The sequence below is a fragment of the Eschrichtius robustus genome, chromosome 10, assembly GCF_028021215.1.
Source record: "Eschrichtius robustus isolate mEscRob2 chromosome 10, mEscRob2.pri, whole genome shotgun sequence".
In the NCBI taxonomy this organism is placed as follows: Eukaryota; Metazoa; Chordata; class Mammalia; order Artiodactyla; family Eschrichtiidae; genus Eschrichtius; species Eschrichtius robustus.
The window spans coordinates 13,187,910-13,208,600 of record NC_090833.1 but is presented as its reverse complement, the minus strand read 5'-3'; the positions used below and the strand labels follow the sequence as shown (position 1 = coordinate 13,208,600).

Sequence of the window (20,691 nt, the reverse complement as noted above, 5' to 3'; positions counted from 1 at the left end):
GGCCGCCCGATCCAGGGCGCGGGTTCCGCGCGGGTCCCAGGCCCGCCGCCGCCGCGCTAACCCCGCCTCCCTTCCCCCTCTTGTCGCCCCGCGCGCAGGGCTTCCTCAGCCGCCGCCTCAAGGGCTCCATCAAGCGCACCAAGAGCCAGCCCAAGCTGGACCGCAACCACAGCTTCCGCCACATCCTGCCGGGGTTCCGGAGCGCCGCCGCCGCCGCCGCCGCCTCCGCCTCCGCCGCGGACAATGAGAGGTGAGCCCGCCGTCGCCGCCGGCCCGGCCTCCGCGCGCCGCCGCCCCGGGTTGCGCCCCGGAGGGCGCGGGGACAAAGCGAGAGCCGGGCTGGGGCGCGCCGAAAGCGCGAGGGCGCCCCACGCCGCCCTCCAGCAACTTGTGGGGCCATCTCGGACGGGGGCGGGGCGCGACGGGAGGACCCTTCTCACTCCCCCAGGGGTGAGGACCGGGTGCCCGAGCCTCGGGGCGAGGCCGGGAGGGAAGTGCCCTCGCCGGGAAGTCCTGCCTCGCCTCGCCGAGGTGGGCATTGTTTCCCGGGCGGTACAGTGCCCGGAGCTGGGGACAGAAGTGGCGCCTCCACCCCAGGATCCATCCCCTGCCGCTGGAGCCCTTGAGTGTCCGATACAAAAGGCATTTCGGCTGGGTTTTGCGGAGACCCAGCGGTGAGGAAAAGGGTGAACATCTGGAGGGGAGGAGCAGGGGGCTGGGCCGCTTAGGGGGCACATCTGCTGTAAGTAGGGCGCGTGCTCCGCTGGGGGCTGGGGCGAGCAGAGCGGGCAGTGCCGGGGCCCTGAGCTCAGGGGCATTGCCTGAGGCCAAGGAATAAGGGCCTCATCCTTTCCAGCCCCGGGCAGCTGCTTCCCTCCCTCACCTCTCCACTCCCAGGGGTGCCTCCTATTCCCTGTTTCCTTTTCCTAGGCAAGCCAGGAGCAGGTGTGGAAATTCCAAGGGGAGGTGGCTTGTGGGGCAGAGGAGGAGGAGAGGAGGTGGTTCAGCCTGCCAGGAGTCACTGGCAAGGAGCAGGCTTCAGTTCGCAAGGGCAAGCCCTCCTGTCCGCTTGCGGGGACACCGGGCGGACACAGCCTCTTGGGGCCCAGGTCCCCCCTCCTTGAGCCGTGCCAGCCCCAGCACCTTTCTGCTTGGGCACAGCATGGTGGTGGATTCTGGTGCCAGTTAGAACATGTTCCTGCTCAGCTAAGTGGAGGTGAAAGAACAGGCGGGCAGCAAGGAGCCTTTTCGGCATTCAGCCCCAGCATCTCAGGCCCCTGGCATCTGCCTTCCTTCATAGGGCTGTGCCCCTGTGTATGATTGATGAGTTGGCACTCCCTGTAAGGGAGGCACAGGTAGAATGAAAATGTCTCTCCCCTCCCCCTTGGTTCCAGCAGGCAGAGGAGTACAAGTTATAGCCCAACTCCTGCCCAAGGTTGAGTGACTGTTTAACTGACCCCTAGCATCTTCCCGAAGAGTACTCTTTCCACTCTCCAGGAGAATTACTAGACCTTTAATTTCCATCAGCCCGGAGCTGCTCTCTCTAATGCATCCTCACCAGTGCCTGCAGCTGGTTTCCTGCCCCAGCTGCCAAGCCCAGCCCGAGGCAGGACCCTCAGCCTTTTTCTGATGGCCGTGGTGCCCCAGGGGACCAGGCGTGCCCTGGCAGGAAGATTTAGCCAAGCCAGAGCTCAGCGCTGGGTGCAGCCACTGCGTCTTTGAAAATCTCGGTTCCCATCTTTGTTATTGTCTGGGCGGCAGGCCACCCGGTTTGCTGCCTTCCTCCCTCCGCCCGGCCCCTTCCTCTGGCTTTCTTCCTCAGGAACATGCCCTTCTCTGCGCTTTCCTTGGTGGGGGTCAGGACCCTCTGCACCCGCATGCAGGGCCTCGTGTACGTACCCAGTTTTGTGTGCATGTGTGGGTGTCCGGGGAACAGGAGAGACGGCAGGTGGTCCGGCCTCTGAGTGTGCCTGCCCTCCTGGGAGCAGACAGCGTGCATGCCATGTTTACCTCCCTCCAACGGGAAGCCTGCATGGAGACGCCGGCGAGCGCTCGGCTGGCAACCCTGGCCGGAGGTCAGGGCCTGGCTGAGATGACCTGGAGCAGGTCCTGCCCAGCTTGGCCTCAGGTCAGCTTTGCCACATGCCGGAGGGGCACGGAGGGGGGTGGGTAGGGAGTAAGACTACAAGTCTGTTTCTAGAAACGGTGGTAAATGGTAGCGGTTGGAGCAGAATGTCACTGACAGTGGTGTGGAATTGTCTTATTAATTTTCTATAAACAAAATCTGGCTTGGTGGCTTCTCTGGCACAGGAAGGGAGCCCAGACTTCCCACGGACAGGCAGAGAGACTGAGTTTGAAGTCCTTCTGTCTAGCCTTGGAGCGGCAGTGGGCTTTACTCGGACTGGGGTCTCCTGATGTGCTGCTTTGCTTTGAAGTAGATTTATCGGCTGCTGGTGGGATGGCTGGGCAGGTGTTTCTCTGGGGCAGTCCCTGGATTCGCCCTGTTTGGAGTTGAGTGAGTCAAGCCAACTCTGGCGACCCCCACCCCCCTCCCCCAAGCTCACGGTCAACGCTGGGTGAGTGGAGAGGCGCCTCCCTCCGCTCTGCCGTGGGGTGGTGGTGGTGGTGCTGCTGAAGGCTGGGAAGACGGGACAGCTGCCTTTGGCTTGGCTCATGGGACCCCACTGGGCTGGCTCAGCAGTGAGGAGGGCGTTGACTCCTGGCTCCATGGGACCCCACTGGGCTGCCGTGCGTCTCCCTGGGAAGGGGGTAAGTGCAGAGACAGCGGCCTCACTGAGGAGATGGGCACGGGAAGGGGGCTGGGGGCCTCTAGGGTGGCAGGTGTGAGCCCCCGTGGCCGCCTCATGTGGAGAAAGGAGCACAGGGGACTCAGGGGCGGCCACTTGGGTTCTGACTCTGGATGAATCTGTCTGCTTTATGGCTGCTGAAGCAGCTTTGTTGCACGCTCTCTGTGCTGGGGAGGTTATTTTCTTTTTGAGCTGGGATTCTCTCATCTGGGAGCTTTTTTTTTTTTTTTTTTTTTTGCGCTGGGATTCTCTCCTCTGGCTTCTCTCATCCAGTTGGCTCCGTTCTGGGATCTTTCAGCTCCCTGGGAAAGGAGTCTGCCCCAGGTGTGGAGACGCTGAAGTTGGCTGATGCGGGGAGAGGGCTGAGGCCTGGTTGTGAGGCTGGGGTCAAGCCAGCCAGGGCTTGGTGGGCACAACTGGGCTCTGGGGTCCCCGAGGACCACAGGACAGGTTTGAGCCTTTGTACTTATTTCCCTGAAGACAGCCTGGGGGAGGTTCCCAGCCAGTCTCCAAGATCACTGGACGCCCCAACGCTCATTTCTCCTTTGGAGGTTTTGGAAATAAGCACCAAGGACAGGTAATCATTTCCCGTGGATAACAGAAATGAATGCCGCTCGGAGGCTTTCCAGGTGAAAGGTGTGCTGGCAAAAGCACTTTTGTTTTGCAGGCTGGCAATGTTCCTGCTTCATTTACAAGACTGTTTTAATGTTGGTAAAAGCGATCTCGGATGTTGTGCTTCTGCCTTCCCAGAAGATAATTTCCAAGTCACTCATTTATTTATTAATGTTGCTGAGTAGCTAGGAGGGTCAGCTGGCAATACTGTGCTTTCCTCATTTTTTTTTCTCCCTGATACTGTATCTGGGTGAGTCTGGCCCTCCACACAGGCGGGCAACCCAGGTGCAGTTACCCAAGGCTGATATGTGTGGAGTGAGAGATTGATTTCCCTTACAGGGAGTATGTGTGTTGCCTGGAGTTCCCACAACTGAAAGTTACTAATGGTAGGATTCCAGGCAGTGTAAGACTAGGGAGGGAGATAATTTGGAAGTTGGGGGAGGGGGCTTTCAGGGACCCTCACCCGGCCCTGAGTAGGCAAGAATCAATTCTACCCCTTTGGGTGAGGCATTCCTTGGTGGGAGGAGAGGAAGCTTGATGAGGAACAGGAAAAAATGGAAGACAGAATCTGTTTTCTGTTGACAGTAGGTACAGGAAGGGCTGGGCACCCAGGCCTGGGTTTTCTCCACTCTCTCCCTCCCCTGCTGTAGACAGGGAGAGCCTGGTCCTTCTCTGCCTTCCCTTGGGTGATGTTGAGATGATTGGGCATCTTCGTCTCTGGGAATAATGGGAAGTATGTGATCTTTGGATTTGAAGCCAGGCATTCCTGGGGCAAGTCACTTAACCTTTCTGAGCCTCAGTTTGCACATTGGCAAAATGGGCCTGATGATAATAATGTCGTTGGAAACGATATTAATATATTCAGCATGTGTTTAATAGAAAATGTCTGTCCTGTTCAGTACTGTTTCCTTAGCAACTCACACTGGGTCTTCCACGTTTCTTAAATGTTTCTAAAATTTTATTAAATAAGTTATAACACACGAGAGCGGTTAGACAAGTGTGTTTTAGGTTTTCAGTAAGCGGTAGTTAATATTGGTGGGGAACAGGCCCTTCATCTTGGTAAGCCTCAGTTTTCTCATCTGCAGTGTGGGAATAATAACATGCAATCGTGCGGTGTTATTTTGAGTTCGAGAGATAATACTCTATGTTGCTGTCCCTCATAAGGTGAAAGGGGCTGTACAGAGGATCATTACTACTTTGAACACAAGAAATAGCCAAGTGGAATGACCCTGGTTCTTGTCTACACCTGGGAAAGCAAACCTCTACTATATGTGTTTTAAAAATTGATTTGTAAAGTTCACTGTTCCATCTGATGTTCAGGCCATACTTGTCTTTAGTAATTTAGGCGTTTAGGTTATGTCTAGTTTTTCTTTATTAAAAATGGTGCTGGTATTTAATCCTTGAGTATGCATCATTTATCTGCATCTGTGATTGATTTCATGAGGTAAAGTCTTAGAATTACTAGGTGGAAGAATATGAACAGTTTCAGGTTTTTGATAAAAATGCCTCCCATCGAGAGCCTGTAGTAATTTACACTCCCCCAATGATTTTTGAGGGTGCTCACCTGTTTCCTTAGACCTTTAAAAACATTGGGTGTCATCATTAACACAATCTTTGTCATTTGTATAGGCAGAAAAATTCTTTGTTATTTGCATTTCTTGCTTGTTAGTGATTGAACGCTGTTTTCCTGAGTTTAATGGCCAGTAGTGCTGCTGCTTTTGAGTCTTGTCTGTTTGTGTCCTTTGCCTTCTGAACGTTCTGACAAGGCCCTTGCGGGAGTCTTAGTTGCCCTGTTTGGCCTTCCTCGGCTCTGAGAGGCCTCATGTAGGTGGATCTTTGTTAAATGGGTCTCTGTCTACCAAGCGGTATGGCTGGGAATTCATTAATTACCTGCAAGGAATGCTTCCCAGCTCCCCCCTCCTCTGCTCTCCTCTCCATAAGGGAATCAGATTTAATTCTTAATCCGATAATTATCATAAGGAGGCCTGGCATTTACACAGCACCTTGAAAGGTCTTTCACCATGCAGAATAGGTAGGTGGTGAAGGGACTGTTAGATTCAGGGAAACTGAGGCACAGGGTCAAAGGCATGGTGGTGGGACCATTACAGAAGCCAGGCCTCATGACCACGTCCCGACCCACCTGCAGCATTGTTCTTGGATCCCCATGGGCACCTTTGGGGCAGGGCTGACTGGAGCCCCACTAACGAGCACATGATTCTGAGCCTCATCTCCGGAGGGAGGGGAAAGCCACAGAACATGACCCAGACTTGGAGAAGAACCAATTTATTTTTGCTTTCTCATTTTTATCACCCTCCTTTTAGATCTGCAGCTCCCTCGTGTATCTTCCAGAGATCTGAGCCGGGCAATATTTTTAGGAACGGTGGAAATTAGCTAGTGAGAATGTGATCAGCCCCAGGCTGGGGTTTTAAAAGCTAGAGAAGCCTTTTTTTGTACAAGTGTCTGTAGGCACGTGTACATCCATGAGTGCGTGGTTTTGTGTGTCTTACAAGTACGCATCTGCCCTCATGAAGGTGTGTGTGCGTTATATGTAAGTGTCCTTGTACATGTCTGTGCATCTGAGATGAGTAATCGCATGTAAAGCATTTGGAACAGTGCCTGGCACTTCATGTTGGGTTGGCACATGAAGTGGCTCTTTTTGTAGGTCGAATATGGACATACGGTTCATTCTAAGTGCTCAATGAGTGCTGGCTACCGTTCTTACTGTGTCTGTTTTCTTATGTGTACGTGTCTATCGGCATGTGCGTGTGTGTTTACATACATCCTATTTCGCCGTGTGTGTGGTGTGTTCTGTGTTTGCGCTCTCACATGTGCGCATCTGTGTGCGTGTGTGCAGTTGCTGTCTGGGCGTGTGGCCACCGAGCTGGCCAGGTTTGTGAACAAACTGCCTGCCTTCTTGGGGAGAGCCTCCCAGGGCTCAGCATATCCCCAGGCCGTCAGGACAGCCACCCTCTGAGTCCCCTCATGCCTTTAGGTGCCTGCAGAGCCCAGGCCTGGGGGCCAGGCCTGAGGGGTGCTGTGGGTGAGGCCTTTCGCATTCTCCCAGAGTAACCCTGCTTATTTCCAGGTCCCATGTCTGAGGATATGCAAATTGACTCTTTAATGGAATTCCTTTGCAAAATATTACTTGAACCAGAAAGTTAATTACCAGGCTCTAATTAATGGCTATTTTAGAGGGCCACAGAGGCGAGCTGGCGATCATAGGGAGACCGAAAAGGCAAGAAGGAAAACATCCAGCTCCCACGGCTGGCGTGTGACTCCTTCCCAGGTGGCAGGGCCCACTTAGCTCCTCCCCCACCCGCCCTCCTGGGTGACTTGGTGCGGTGAGTGGAAAAGCGCCCCTTGCTAATGCTGGGTCTCCTGGCCGACAGTCCATCCGCCTGTGAGGAGTGGCTTGGGCCGCATTCCCGGCCTGGGGTGGGGTATGTGAGTGGCCACGGAGAGCAAGCCCGGACTGGCAGATTGACATGAGGCTGTACCACTCCTGCCCCCACCCTCTGAGGCCCCAGAGCAGCCAGGCGACATGCCTGAGGCCTGGGCTATGGACGGGACAGTCACCGGCCACTCTACAGTGAAACTAACCCCTTTGCTACTCCTCTAGCGGCCTTTGGGCTGCTGCCTATGGGACCCCTCCTCCCAATTCCAGAGTTTGAGGCAGCTTCTCAGAGGACCAGATCTCCACCAGGGGCGTGCTCCCCCTCAGTGCTCAGTGTAGAGTCACCTGTGATCCTGCCCACCCACGTCAGAGGACAGGCTGAGAGCCCAGAGGAGATGACCGTGAGGGGAGTGATGTGGAAGTTACCCCTCCCAGCTGGGGGCACCAGGAAGGGTGGCTTGTGTTACTGTCCCCTCCTGGGACAGAGGGAATCTCCATCCTCTGTGGGCATGTGTGAGCCTGTGGGTGGGCACACAGCATCTCACACATACTGGGGGCACAGCCTGGGCTGCCCCCCAGGTCCTGCCTACAGGCCACACCACATGCCCCCCGGGCGTGCACATGTAAGAACCTTCCTTGGCAACTGGAAGCCAGGTCCCTGTGGAAGCCACGAGGTGTGCACCAGAGGTCCCCTCTGAGCCAGGCGGGTGGTGCGGTGAGGACCCAGGGGAAGGAGAGGGAGACGGGATCCCGCCTGCAGGGTCCCTGGCAGCCTATCTGGGAATACTTTGTGCGTTCCTGGGGAGGGTAAGAAGTGACCCCAAGGTTGAAGGTCAAGCCTGATCCTGGGGGTGTGCCAAGAATAGGACGTTCCCCAGACACCCCCACTCGCACCCGCTCAGGAAGCCTGCACGCACCTGACCCCTGGGGTCATCCCCTCGAAGGCCGCGGCTGATGGCGGGCTGGGGCGGGCTGCTGGGAGGCCCGAACACAGCACTTTGTGCTTTGGGGAGGCACTGGGGGTCTGCCTGGTGATTAACTGCCAGGAGGGGGGAGAGGCCAGAGGGCAGCCTCCAGGACGTCTTCGCATTCTCCCAAAGGCAGCTGAGCAGGGCTTTGTCGCCCCACCTCCTGCCGCCCCTCCTGCTGCCGCTTTTACCTGGACTGCCACAGGCCAGGCTGGAGCGCAGGAACCTGCCTCCTGGGCCTGCTGCACTGCTAACTCGGAAAAGCCACAAGTCTGTCTCCTCGTGTCTCCAGGGGGGCTGGCGTGCCAGGAATTGGCCCAGATAGAAGGTTGGGTTTGCACTTTTCCCCACAGCAGGTGCTCTGAGGGGTGAGTTACTCCTTGTCACAGTGATCCCCTGCCTCCCTTTTCTGGTGGGCAGCCCCCATGGGGGAGCTGAGGGGTCCCGGCTGGCTCTGGCCAGGGCCCAGTTAACGCCAGGACCATCGCCTGCCTCGGCTAGCCCTGACCTTTCTCCCAGCCCTTGTTTGCAGGGCCTGGTTGTAAAAGAGCACTTCGGGTAGAAATATAGATGCCACCGTGGTAGCACAGGCTCTAATTTGATGCGACATTGTCCTGGGGAGTTTTCATACTGAGGGCAGTGAGTTAGTGCAGCAGCTCCCTGTGCCCACTGACTAAGGGGAAGTTAATTTCATGCTGTCTTGTTGACATTCGCAGTGGAAGCTTCCTGTTGCAGCTGCAGACTGGTAGCATGTGAAGGATGTGTGCGCCCAGCAATTACTGTTTCCGGCTGGGGAGGAAATTGATTAATAGATTGTTCACAGCCCCACCCCTCTACTCTTATTACCCTTCTTTCCCCCTTTCCACCTTCCCCAGATTTCATCAGGAAACTCAGTCCCAGAATTGGCTCTGATAAAACCCCACTCTTGTCTTGGAAGCTGAGGGCCTGGTCCCTGAGCAGGACTGACCAGCCCACCCCAGGCAGGACCCCTGATAAAATGTAGATTCTTGGGCCCCACCCTAGACCTTCAGAATTAGACTCTGGTGGAGCAGTCACGTTTCCCCAAAGTGTGAGAACCACTGCCCAAAGTTTGCTCCTTTTGCAGAGGGCAGGACCGTGTCCCAGATGTATGCCAGCAGCTTGCCTAGGCACTGCTATGTTCTTATTGATTCCTCATAGTAAGAGGGTTTTTTGTTTCTCATTTCACAGATGTAGAAACTGAAACTCCAAGAGGGGAACATGACTGGCCCAAAGTCACACATTGGGGGACCCCATGCCTAGGCGATCCATTCCCTGGTTGAGGCCTAGAATCTTCCCATTAGCGTGCCGTGCCCTTTCTTATTAAGGTTGTGATGTCTTTTGAACTAACCTTCCCCCTCCTACAGGAGTGCCCGGAGCCCCGCCTGTGCTTACCTGGGGCTCCCCGCTGTAAAAAGCACTTTCACACTGGTGCTCTAGCTCTCCTAAGGGCGCCTGGAGCAATTAGGGCATTTATGACTATGGTCTGCGTTCTACAGGCAAGATGGGGGAGGCTCAGAGAGGTGAAGGGGCAGAGTTGGAGTTGGGACTTGTCTCCTAGCTCCAGGTCCAGTGCTTGGCCCACCTGAGCCACTGAGGCCCGCTCCTCTTGCCGACTTCCTAGTTACAGGTGGTTCAGAGAGGTGTAGTCACTCCTCTCTGGGGTCACCAGGATCAAGTGAGTGGCAGTAATGTGATTCAAGCCCAGGTCCACTGAGTCAAAGCCCATAGGACAGGACTAGCCAATGTTTCAGGCCTGGAAGGTGCCCTTGGCCCCCACCTGGGAGTGGAGCTCTTTAAGCACAGCCTGGAGAGTCTCGGCTCAGGGGTGAGAGTGGCTGTCTGTGCAGAGGCCCCCGGGAGAGGCCAGGTGGCCTAGGCTGTACCCCCAACTGAGGAGGCCGGATGCCCGCTGAGATTGGGAGAGAAAGATGGGGGAGGGTGGGGCAGGGGGAATCTGGGCCTGTGGGCCATGGAGCTGGAATTTGAACCCATGAGTGCCTTCCGGCCCCATCCCCTGCGCTGCCAGCTGCTGGGAGGTCAGCAGGTGTGCTGGAGTCAGCCACCCGGAGCTCAACTGACTGCTTCTCTTTGAGCCTCAGTTTCTCCATCTCAACAAAGCAAAACAAAGACTAATATCTCAGTGCCCAGGACTCTGGGATTCTTGGAGGGGAGGTACCTAGCACAGGGTAGCGTCCTGTCTTTCCCGGCCTTTGCTGCACCGCCTTCAGGTCGTGAAGTCCCTGGAGGTGACGTGGGATGGAGCCATGGTAGCAGGTGGGACAGGATGCCTTTCGTCTCTGCACTCTTCATGGCGAGCTTCTCTGAGTGCTGCGATATCACCACCACCCACCAGCCACTACCCTGCGTGGCCACCTTTGATGGGCCGGACTCCTTTCCTGCATTTTCGCACGTCATCCTTACACCAGCACTCTGTACGATATTACTGTCCTCATTTTACGGAGAGGAAAATTGAGGCCCAGAGAGACTGAGCCACTTGCCCAAGTCACACGGCTCGTAGGTAGGATCCAAACCCAGGTGGACTGGCTTTACTATCTAAGGCCCTGCCATCAACCACTATTCTCATGGTCTCTGTTTTCCAGATGACCTGCTCAGTCAATAATATCATCACTAACCTACCTGCCATTTATGGAGCGTCTGCTGTGTGCCAGGCACTGTGCACTGTCTGTACGTCATCTCTAATCCTCTTGACTACCCTTGTTTTATCCTCCCTCCATTTTACAGGTGCTGAAACTGGCCTCAGAGGGGTAAAATCACTTATCGGGGATTACCCTTGTGATGGATTGAGAATCTAGGTCTCTTTGGACTCAAAGCCAAGGCCCTCTCCAGTATAATAGTTAACATGATGGACAGATCCTGTGGGCCAGGCCTGCTCTCAGCCCTTCACAGAGAGGAACCCACTCCATCCTCACAACAGCCCACGTGCTACACGCTGTTGTTATCCCTGGTTTTCAACCAGGAAATGTGAATTGCACAGCTGGAATGGCAGAGGTAGGATTCGAACTCAAGGAGCCTGGCTCCCAGGTCTGTGCTGTTAACTACTGCCCAGTGCTGCCCTCTCCCTGCTTTACAGATGAGAAACAGAGGCTCCGACAGGTAAAAGCCGCTTGCCCCTATCAGACAGTAGGTGGGTGGCATAGATGGGATTTGCACCTAGATGTTTCCAGAGTGTTTTACTGTCTCCCACATGAAAGAACATGACAGCCACCAGAGGGGGCTGGGGGAGCGTCCCGGGGCCACCCCGAGCTCTGAAGGAGGCTACTATGGGTGCTATAAAGTCCTGAGGGGGCATGGGGGTGTGTGTGGCAGTGGAGGCGGGCCTTCCTCCTGGTCTCAGTGGGTGGGGTCCCCAGGCTGTGAGGGTAGGGCCGGCTCGGGGACTGCCCCCGCATTGGCAGTTGCTCAGTGATTACAAGTGTCTTCCTCCTTGGGCCCCTACCTCTCTTTTCCTCCTGGCAGAGCTCATGCGCCATGGCTGCATTTGGATCTGTTGATTTATGATCTTGGGTGAGGTGGGGTGGGTGGCAGAGGTCACGGGTGGGCTCACCAGCCTTCCTCCCCAGGTCAGCACGTCGAGGTCACTTTCATCACTGCCCAGGTGGATGAAGGGAAAGCAGTGATGATGGCGGGCAGGGCCTCCCAGCCCAGCCTTTGTCCCGCACGTGTGGGTAGGCAGGTGAGTCTGGCACCGAGACCTCTGGCTAGGCTGGCTGAGGGGGTTGCCTATTGTGCAGCCAGGCTCCCAGCCGACCCAGCCCTCTGTGGACCTGAGATGGTGCTGGGCACCTGCACAATTGCCAGGCCTCGGGGAGGGGGCAGAGGCAGGGCTGGGTGGTGGCAGGGCCATGGGCGGGCCTTCTGACTACCCTGCCAGCCTGCCTGAGGTGGTTGTGTCTAGCTGCCCTGCGCACGTGAAGTTCACATTTTTGATGATGGCTGTTTATGAGAGTAGTGAAAACCTACACCACGGGATTTCAGAGTGAAGGGATGATGGACCTGGCAGGGGATTTTGTGAGCAGTCTGTCCAGAGTTTATCAAACTCGGTTCCTGGTTCCTGGAGGTGAGACTAGATGTTCTCCTCCGCAGGTGGCATGGGCATCCTCACTCTAGGCCCTGAGAGGTCCTGCAGTAAAGAAACCAGTTTCACCTTGTTTAATGCAGGGTTTCCTGTCCCCCACCCCGAGAGCAGTAGTATTCTGCAGAACATTCTTGGGTAAACACTAATCTGAGTTGTTACCTCTCCTTAGAAGCGTACTTTTAAAGAGGGAACTTTGGAAGTATTCCATGGCTTTAGGGCCTACAGGAGCAAGCCTTGAATGATGGCATTGCTGGCCTAGCAGTAGCTTTAGGGGTATTTTCTTTTTTTGGAAAAGGCATCCCCAGGTTTTCAGAATCTTTCTTCAAAGCAGCTCCTAGCTCTTCTGTGTGTGGGATGGGGCCTGGCTCTGGTCAGAGCCCTCTGTGGGCCCAGAACGTGGGGGGTTTCTTCCGCCTTTCACGGGCTGGGTGGCTCCCTTCTTGTACTCAGCCGCTTGGGCTCTGGGCACCCCCTCCCCCCAGACTCCTGCAGAAGACAGCAGTTGGGCAGAGGCTGCCCACTGATTTGCATAATTGCACTGTTCCCTGAATAATTAATAAAGCTCTGTCCTTGCTGGGAGCAAAGTCTGCACCATTATGGATGGGTTTGCCGGAGCTCTTCCAGGGAGCCCATGGTTCCGGGACTCGTCGGCCTTGCCTGGCATGGAGCCCCCCAGAGAGAGGAGAGGCACTGGGGTGGAGGGGGTATGTCCATGCAGCGCCACAGCAGCGCTGTGGGCAGGGCTGGGCGTGCCTGCTGCCTTCTTCCAGGATCCACAGATGGGGTCTGGACACACAGGGGATTTGGGATCCTGCAGTCTCCCGCTTTCTGTGGCCCCGCAAACTCTTCCACTCTGAAATATGGTCAACGGTTGTGGAGTCTTAGCCCCGCTTTCAGGTAGCCTGGACGAGGCCCTGCTGACCCAGAGGGTAAGGGCAGTCATGGTGAATTTTCAGGCAAGAGCAGGGAAGGAGGAGGCATTTCTGCTTGAGGCCTTTCTTCTTCTTCAATTCCTCCAAGTTTCTTGGCTTGTTAAGGTCAGGGATAGCCTGGGAGTGACTCCTGTTTGAGGTTTCTAAGTCCCTTTTTACGTTGTTTCGTTGAAGTGAATTTTCTGTCTGGGCATATGGATTTGTCTCCCTGTCATTCTAGAAAGGGAGGTTGAGGACTGGGTCTGCTCCTGACTTGTAGTTGACATTGGGGAAGGTCCTATAGTCTTTCCAATGAGGGTTGTACTCGAAAGGCCTTGCTTTCTTCCCTGTGTCCCCTGGTCATTGTCCAAAGCGCCCGTAGGAGAATTTCTCAGACAGGGTTCCATGGAACACCACATCCTTGCAGATGTTAATGGGCATTTGTGATGAGCGGATTCCATAGTCCAACAAACAGGTCAGGGAAGCAAAGCAAGTAAATTTCTTCAGTGCTTGACTCCTGGGAGCCTTTACTATGCTAATGTGCATCTGGGTATACAGGAGGTATATAGGATGCTCTGCTTCCCATTATCACAGACTATCCAGGGTCTGCTTGCACGTCGCCAATAATGGGGAGATGCCATCCCATTGCTGGGCAGTGCCAGCTCTTAGAAACCTTCCCTTTTGTTGAGCTTTGCTAGCCAACATTTGTATAGCACTTTATTTATTTATTTTTAAATAAATTTATTTATTTATTTATTTTTGGCTGCGTTGGGTCTTCGTTGCTGTGAATGGGGGCTACTCTTCATTGCAGTGTGCAGGCTTCTCATTGCGGTGGCCTCTCTTGTTGCGGAGCACGGCCTCTAGGTGCACGGGCTTCAGTAGTTGCAGCACGCGGGCTCAGTAGTTGTGGCTCACGGGCTCTGGAGCACAGGATCAGTAGTTGTGGTGCACAGGCTTAGTTGCTCTGTGGCATGTGGGATCTTCCCGGACCAGGGATTCAACCTGTTTCCCCTGCATTGGCGGGCGGATTCTTAACCACTGCGCCACCAGGTAAGTCCCTATGTAGCACTTTATCATTTACTGCTTGGCCCTCATAACAGCTAAGGAGGTGTCAGAGCAGGCATTATTCCTTTTATAGATAAGGCACCTGAGGCTCAGAGAAGGTCATTATTCCACCCAAAGCCACATAGATGGTGGCAGAGCTGGTATTTAAACCCATGTCTGCTAGCTGGACCTTCAGCTCTTTCCCTTGGCCATCAAGAAGCCATTTGCTCCCTGGGTTAGGCTAGCGTTGGTCCCTAGGACCTTGGGCACCTGTTGCCCCTACAGCCCCCATCCCACTTGCCTCGAGTGAGTTCCTGGGAGCGGGAGGTAGGAGGAAAGCTAAGCTCTTTTTTAAAGAATTATTTATTTATTTATTCATGGCTGTGTTGGGTCTTCGTTTCTGTGCGAGGGCTGTCTCTAGTTGTGGCAAGCGGGAGCCACTCTTCATCGCGCTGCGCGGGCCTCTCACTATCGCGGCCTCTCTTGTTGCGGAGCACAGGCTCCAGACGCGCAGGCTCAGTAGTTGTGGCTCACGGGCCTAGTTGCTCCGCGGCATGTGGGATCTTCCCAGGCCAGGGTTCGAACCCGTGTCCCCTGCATTGGCAGGCAGATTCTCAACCACTGCGCCACCAGGGAAGCCCGAAAGCTAAGCTCTTGTTTGATAGGATCCTCTCAGCAGCGAGGCCTGGTTTGGGAGCCATTCGCAGATATCATAGATGCTCAGCTCATCAAACCATTCCTGACTCTCTTTTCTTCTGCCCTCTCTTTTTATAGGCAGGGGATGTTTGAAGTGCCCCATGAGCTGGGCAGGCACTTGCTTGGGCTGGTGGTGGTGGTCAGGGGGTGGAGGAGGAGGAGGGCAGGGGGTCCTGCCATTATGTCTTTCTCCGGGCCTTTCTAAGAGCCGATGGCCAGGGGCAGCCTGGGGTGGACCTGTTTACAGCAGGCAGGCTTGGAGGCTGTGCTGAGGCAGAGGTGTGCAACCTCAGGACCTAGACCAACTGTTTCATGTTTCAGGAGTCTCCTTGGGTCACACCATGGCAGGGACTGCGTTGCCCCCAATGTCACATCCCCCATGTCCCATGGAGAGCAAGCCACACAAGGGCGCCCTGATGAACAGAGTTCTGCCCTACTGACACACAGACCTAGGTCTGGATCCGGCTCCCTAACTTCCTGTGTGATCTAAGACAAGTCACCTAATCTCTGAACCTCTGTTTCGTCATCTTTAAAATGGGTGTGATAATGGTGCCTGCCTCTTAGGGTTCTGAGGTCGCCATGGGGTCATGTATGTCACATGATAATTTCATCATGTCATCTCATGTACACACACTCTCTCACACACATGCGCACACCATGCTTTTGAGCTTCTGTTGGAGACCCCAGAATCCTGCCAGCAGATCCAGCTCAGCCCCCCTCAGGTTTACCCCATCATGTGGCGGGAGACAGCCTGAGACAGGCATAGGGAGACATTTGTGCGGACACTTCTCCTACTTAGAAAATCAATATTCTGTGGTCTGCCTAATTGCTCTGTTGCTGCTAAATGAGTCATTATGGAGGGAAAATAGCAAATGCATTGTGAAATTAATGGGAGAAAATAGTGGGCAAATGACTTGGTTTGCTTTTGAAACTCTGAGAAGGCGTTACTACGAGAAATCTGAGAGCCGCGCAGGGCCGAGTCCCAGAAAGCAGCTGGTGGTGGTGTGAGGCTCCAGAGGTGCCGGATGGTCTGAGAGGAACCGTCCAGGGCAGGGCGCTGGTGGGAGTATCGGAGGGGCTGGAAGTGGGCGTTCCTGAGTGGTCAAGGCTGGAGCCAGGGACGTGACGGGGAGCTCTGATGGCCTGGTGCTGGGGAGAGTGGATACCGTTCAGTTAGGGCCCACCGTGTGCCAGGCTTGGGGGAGGATGCAAAACCAGCCCCGGCCCCTCCCGCCATGAAAGTGTCCCACAGGTCAATGTGGGATTGCAGTGGAAGCGTGTGTCCTGAAGGCACTGAGAGCCCTGAACTGGAGGGTTTGATCCGTCAGGGTGATGGGGATGGCATCCCTGAGGAGGAGAGGGGTGGGCTGAGCTCGCAGGGAAGGGCCTTCTGGGCAGACGGAAGAGCTTGTGCAGACCCAGTGGGTCTGGGAGCGAGGGGACTAAAAGAGGGCCTCACAGCAGTCCTAGGAAACGGACATTTTCTCATTTGCAAGTGAGGAGTCTGAAGCTGAAGATGGTTAAGAGACCAACACAAGGTCATAGAGCCGTTAAATGGCCGAGTCTGGACTTAACACCTGGGCCTGTGTAACTCCCCAGGGTTTTAGGAAGTGGCAGCAGCAGATAGGGAAGACCAAACATGCCTTGTGGGCTCTGGGAAGGGGACTTGGGAGGCATCAATGGTCACCTCACCTTCCCTTGGTTCCTGGATACAGCTGAGCATCATGGTGCCATGGGAACCAGGCAGAACGATTCCAGAGCCCTACCTAGGAGAGTCAGATTCACAGATCTAGGACTAGCCCCAGGATCTGTAGTCATGGTGGTGTTTCAGGGTCACCGTGACAGCTCTGACCCTGGGTACCAAGGAGCCTTGACCTGGCTCCTTCTGCTTCACGTCTGCCTGGGCCCAGGTTGGCCTGAGTCTGCCACCGTGGAGGGACAAGGTGATTCTGAGACCCACTCAAGTATTGAGACCTCCAGCTAGCAGCTCTGGATTCTTCCCTCTCTGGAAGGGTCCTATGCCTCTGGGGGATGTTGGTGGCGAGGGTGCTGGGTTATCACGCTGTAGGATAACCTTGGGGCTGGATGTACCACTGCCTGTTCCAGCTTGGGGAGCCGGTGGGCGGCTGAGACCCAGACGAAACTCAGTCTGGGGTGCGTGCCTACTGCAGTTGGCTGAGAGCCAGTTCAGCCCAAACTCAGCTCGGATTGGCTCTTCCCTGCCCTCTCCAAATTTAAACTGCAGCCCTCCTGGCGAGAGGCTGAGTGTTTATTTGGTCTGGTTGAAGAGCCCCAGCCAGGGCTCTTTGTCCTGCTCAGATCCCACTTCCAAAGGAAGTCTGCTGAGTTCTACAGCTAAACAGCAGGGCATCTACTGTGGGGCTGGCCCTGAAGGTATAGAGGGAATCCAGCAGCGCAGTGTGCTGCCAGGGGGAGACACCAGTGGCTTCCTGGGGTCGGTGCCTCGAGGTCTGCTTTCTCATCTTGCTCCTGCTTCTCAGGGAGCCAGTCCCTCCCTCAGAGAGAAAGCCAGGCAGACCAGACCCACTCCTGGTGGTGTTTCGGGGTCTCCGCGATGGCTCTGACCCTGGGTACCAAATCTTGGATCTCCTTGTAGGCAGTCCCTGTCCCTCCATTGTGGCAGACTCAGGCCAACCTAGGCCCAGGCAGATGTGAAGCAGAAGGAGCCAGGTCAAGGCTCGTCCCATCCTTTTCTCCTGCCTGGGCCATGGATGGATTCCAGACCTTAGATCCCTCGATTTCTGCCCCAGCTTGGGCACCATGGGCACCTGTTTGTTTTCACGGTGCTCCATTATTTGCAGGGAGACAGTGGGCTGACCTCTGAGCTTGCTTCCGTGGCTCCCACCATGGTCTTTGGCCAATGTGGGGAACCCAGGGGATCCACAGCCAGCCTGGTGTTTCATCACCACCCATTTCCGATTGGCCATCCCTGCTGTCTCTCTCTCCTAAGTCCAGGTGGCCGCTTAGCCAGCGGGTTCCTTCGGTAAGTCTCTGTAGCCTTTAATGGTTGGCAGTGGGTGGGACTCTGTCTCTTTTGCCCCCAACGACTACCAGGAAGAGAGTTTCAGTGAAGGCGAGTCTCATACTGTGCCCTGCCCTAAGCACACACATTTCAGCCGGCTCTCATCTCAGAAGGACAGCCCCATGGCCTCTCGTGAGCCCCCCACTTTGTCCTTCTGCCCTGGAGAAGCACCTTGCACCTGAGTTTCACTCCCCAGTGATGCCAGGGTTCCCGTGGCAGGAACTGCCAACTTTCTCATTGGCCTGGGGGCCAGGGTCTTCCACTGAGTGGTGGGACTCGGGGGCAAACAGGGTTCTGGACCGCAAGAGGCCGCTTGTGAAGGGCCAGCTTGCTGAGCTTGCCTGTATCTCAGAGCAGGTACAGACAGCATGGCCATGCCCTGTGGGCTTCTTATAAGTGGTCACATTTGAAGCCACTCATCATACTAGTGGAAACACACTTCTAAATGAGAGGAACACTGCATCCATCTGGTGCAGTTGTACAGAAAACCATTTAATGGGCTTGTTGCAGCTCCCCCTGACACCTCGGAGTCCCGATTAGGGGCCCTGCGAGTCTGCCCTTGGGCAGATTCACTGAAGTTTCACTGGTGTGTTTGTCACACATCAGTCATCCACCTGGATGTGCTTTAGCATGGCCGATATCCTGCTTCGCAGCACGCTGGGCACGCAGAACTGACCGGCACCTTGCCCCTCCTACGCGGTCCTCCTCCCCATGCAGAGTTAGTCTGATCTCGCCGGTGGCAGCCGTGCTGAATGCTGCGAGGAGGCCTGGTGAGCGGCCAGTCAGGGTCCCGCCTTCCCCTTACTGCTCTCCGCTCAGCTCCACCCCCGCCATCACCTTCCCTCTCTACCCTTCCCCTCCAGGCCCGTGGGTCACCTGCTGCTGCAGGGTCCTCAGGGGAGGGGCAGGGACCACTCAGTGGTGAGTGTGCTACAAGATGGGCCTGGGTTCTTGAAACTCCTGGCCCAGAAGCCTCAAGCCCCGGCCCTGGTCCCTGTTTAGGACTGTTGTGACAAAGGGCTTGTCTCCATCATGTGAGGACGTGCCCACGCTTTCTGTCTTGACTGCTTTCCATGCCGGTGGCCCTCCCTACGGGGGCCCCTGACATTTTGTGCTGAGGCTTTGGAAGGGCCAGGCACTGGACGGGGAGCCCCTGGCTGGCCGAGCTGGTGGCCCAGGAGAGAGCAGCTGGTTCTCAGTCCCTCTGCCTGGGAAGGCAGACTCTCCGGGCTGCCCTGGCAACAGCTCGGAGCCGGCCTGTCGGGGTGGCCGCTGACAGGCGCGGCTCCTGACTGGCTGCAGCTCCCGGCCACTCCCCCCGCTCCGCAGCGCGCTCACTCATTAGCAGCGGCTCCCTGCATCCTGGAGGCAGATGGTGCAAAGGAAGTGCATGGCTGGGGTCCTCGGACTCTGTGTGGCCTGTGTGCTTCCACTTGTGGGCAGGTCACCCTCAAGGGGTTTCACCGACATCCCTGGCCTGGGTTGGGTGCCATTCAGGAGCAGGCTGCAAGGAAAACAGAGCCCGACTTTGAGGTCTTAACAAGCCTCTCGGGAGTCCCCAGACTCTCCTCCTCCCTGCATCCCCACTGTCTTGAGCCTCTGTGCCCTGGTCACCCCTGTTTACTCAGACATGGCAGGCGGGTGCCTGGGTTCGCATCCCAGCTCCACCACTCCATAGTGCTGTGACTTTGGGGAACTTGCTTAAGTCTGTGAAACAGAGATATTCGCAGTTCCTATCTCGAAGGTGATTGAGAGGAATAAATGAGACTTGTAGCTAAATGCTGAGCCAAGCGCCTTGAGACATGCGTAGTAGCACTGAGATACATTCGCCATCACTGTGTCATGGTTTCCGTCTCACGTTGTTCCCTTGGTCTGGAATCCTCCTCTACCCCCTGCTCTTTCTACTTTGGTCCTGTCTTCCAAGCCTTAGCTCCTTCTGCCTGAAGCCTGCCCTGATCCCCTTCCCCCAATCCCAGGTGGACCTCCCTTTGCTCCGCGTCTTCTGTGCTTCATTATTGGGTCTGCTCCCCCCAGTTGCAAGCGAGGCCTCTTGAGGACGCTGCCTGGGGTCTCTTGAACTGTACTTGTCCTGTCCTCCCGAGGAGAACAAGGCTGAGTCTAGCCCCTTCCCAGCCTTCCACAACCTTGGGGTGAACCTGGAGATGCTCTCCCCACCCCCAAATAGAGCCTGTGAGCGAGCTCATTCTGGGAGCTTAGAATGAGAAGTCTCAGCGATCCCTTCACAGGTAGGGAAGCTGAGGCCAGGAGTGAGGAAGGAGCGCACCCAGGGGCAAGCAAGGAGTTGGAGGCTTTGCCCCCTTCTCTCTGCACTTCTCTGCCAGGGGGTGGACAGGAGTTGGGTCTGTTCTCAAGGAATCAGGGAGGGCTTCACTGAAGTGGCAGGAGCTGAGGCTTGAAAGAGGACGAGTTCATCAGATGTCAAAGAGGGGAGAAGGGCAGTGAGGCAGCCCCTGAGTGACCCCCGTGCTCAAGGCCTAGAACCTTCGTGTCCTCTTGGGACCTGAGGCTGCCCTGGGAGGGGGGAAAGGGCTTGGAGCATTAGGGGAGTGGGAAGTAGTTCAGAGGGGCAGAAGCAGCAGGGAAGGAGAGGAGGAGACAGAGGTGAGCTGGGTGGGAGCTGGGTCCCGGCCGTGCGCGCGAGCGCGCGCGCGCGTGTGTGTGTGTGTGTGTGTGTGTGTGTGTGTGTTGGGGGGTGCGGATTGGGTGGAGGATGGGCATGAGGATGAGCACTCCGTCTGCGCCACGTGCTTTGTCTCGTAATGCTCACAGGGACCTGAGAGATGGGGAGACTGTGTGCCGAGAGGTTTGGTGAACTTGACCCAGGTCTCACGGGCTGGTAAGGGGCACAGCCGTAATGGGGACCCCAGGCGCTGCGGCTTCCCAGGCTCTGATGAGCGCTGCCTTTTAGGGGTGGGGCAGCGTCACTTCTCTGGGGGTGGGGCCCATGAGCCTGTATCATTTTAACCACTCCCCTAGCAGGTGTTGGGGCCGCTAAGAGAGCGTACGTAAAAGGCGTGGCACGGGGTCTGGCCCACGTAGGTACTGTGTCACCATCAGTTCCCTGGCACACGTGTCCAG

General features: G+C 55.9%; 1 protein-coding gene across 8 annotated transcripts in view; it reads left to right on the top strand.

Moving 5' to 3' along the window:
• DAB2IP (DAB2 interacting protein) overlaps positions 1-20,691 on the top strand; it is a 194,246-nt gene that overhangs the window by 110,561 nt on the left and 62,994 nt on the right. For all 8 annotated transcript variants that reach the window (XM_068552325.1, XM_068552327.1, XM_068552326.1 and 5 more), the window contains exon 3: positions 99-250. In XM_068552325.1, coding sequence (XP_068408426.1) covers positions 99-250 — 152 coding nt within the window. The remainder of the gene's footprint in view (positions 1-98; positions 251-20,691) is intronic.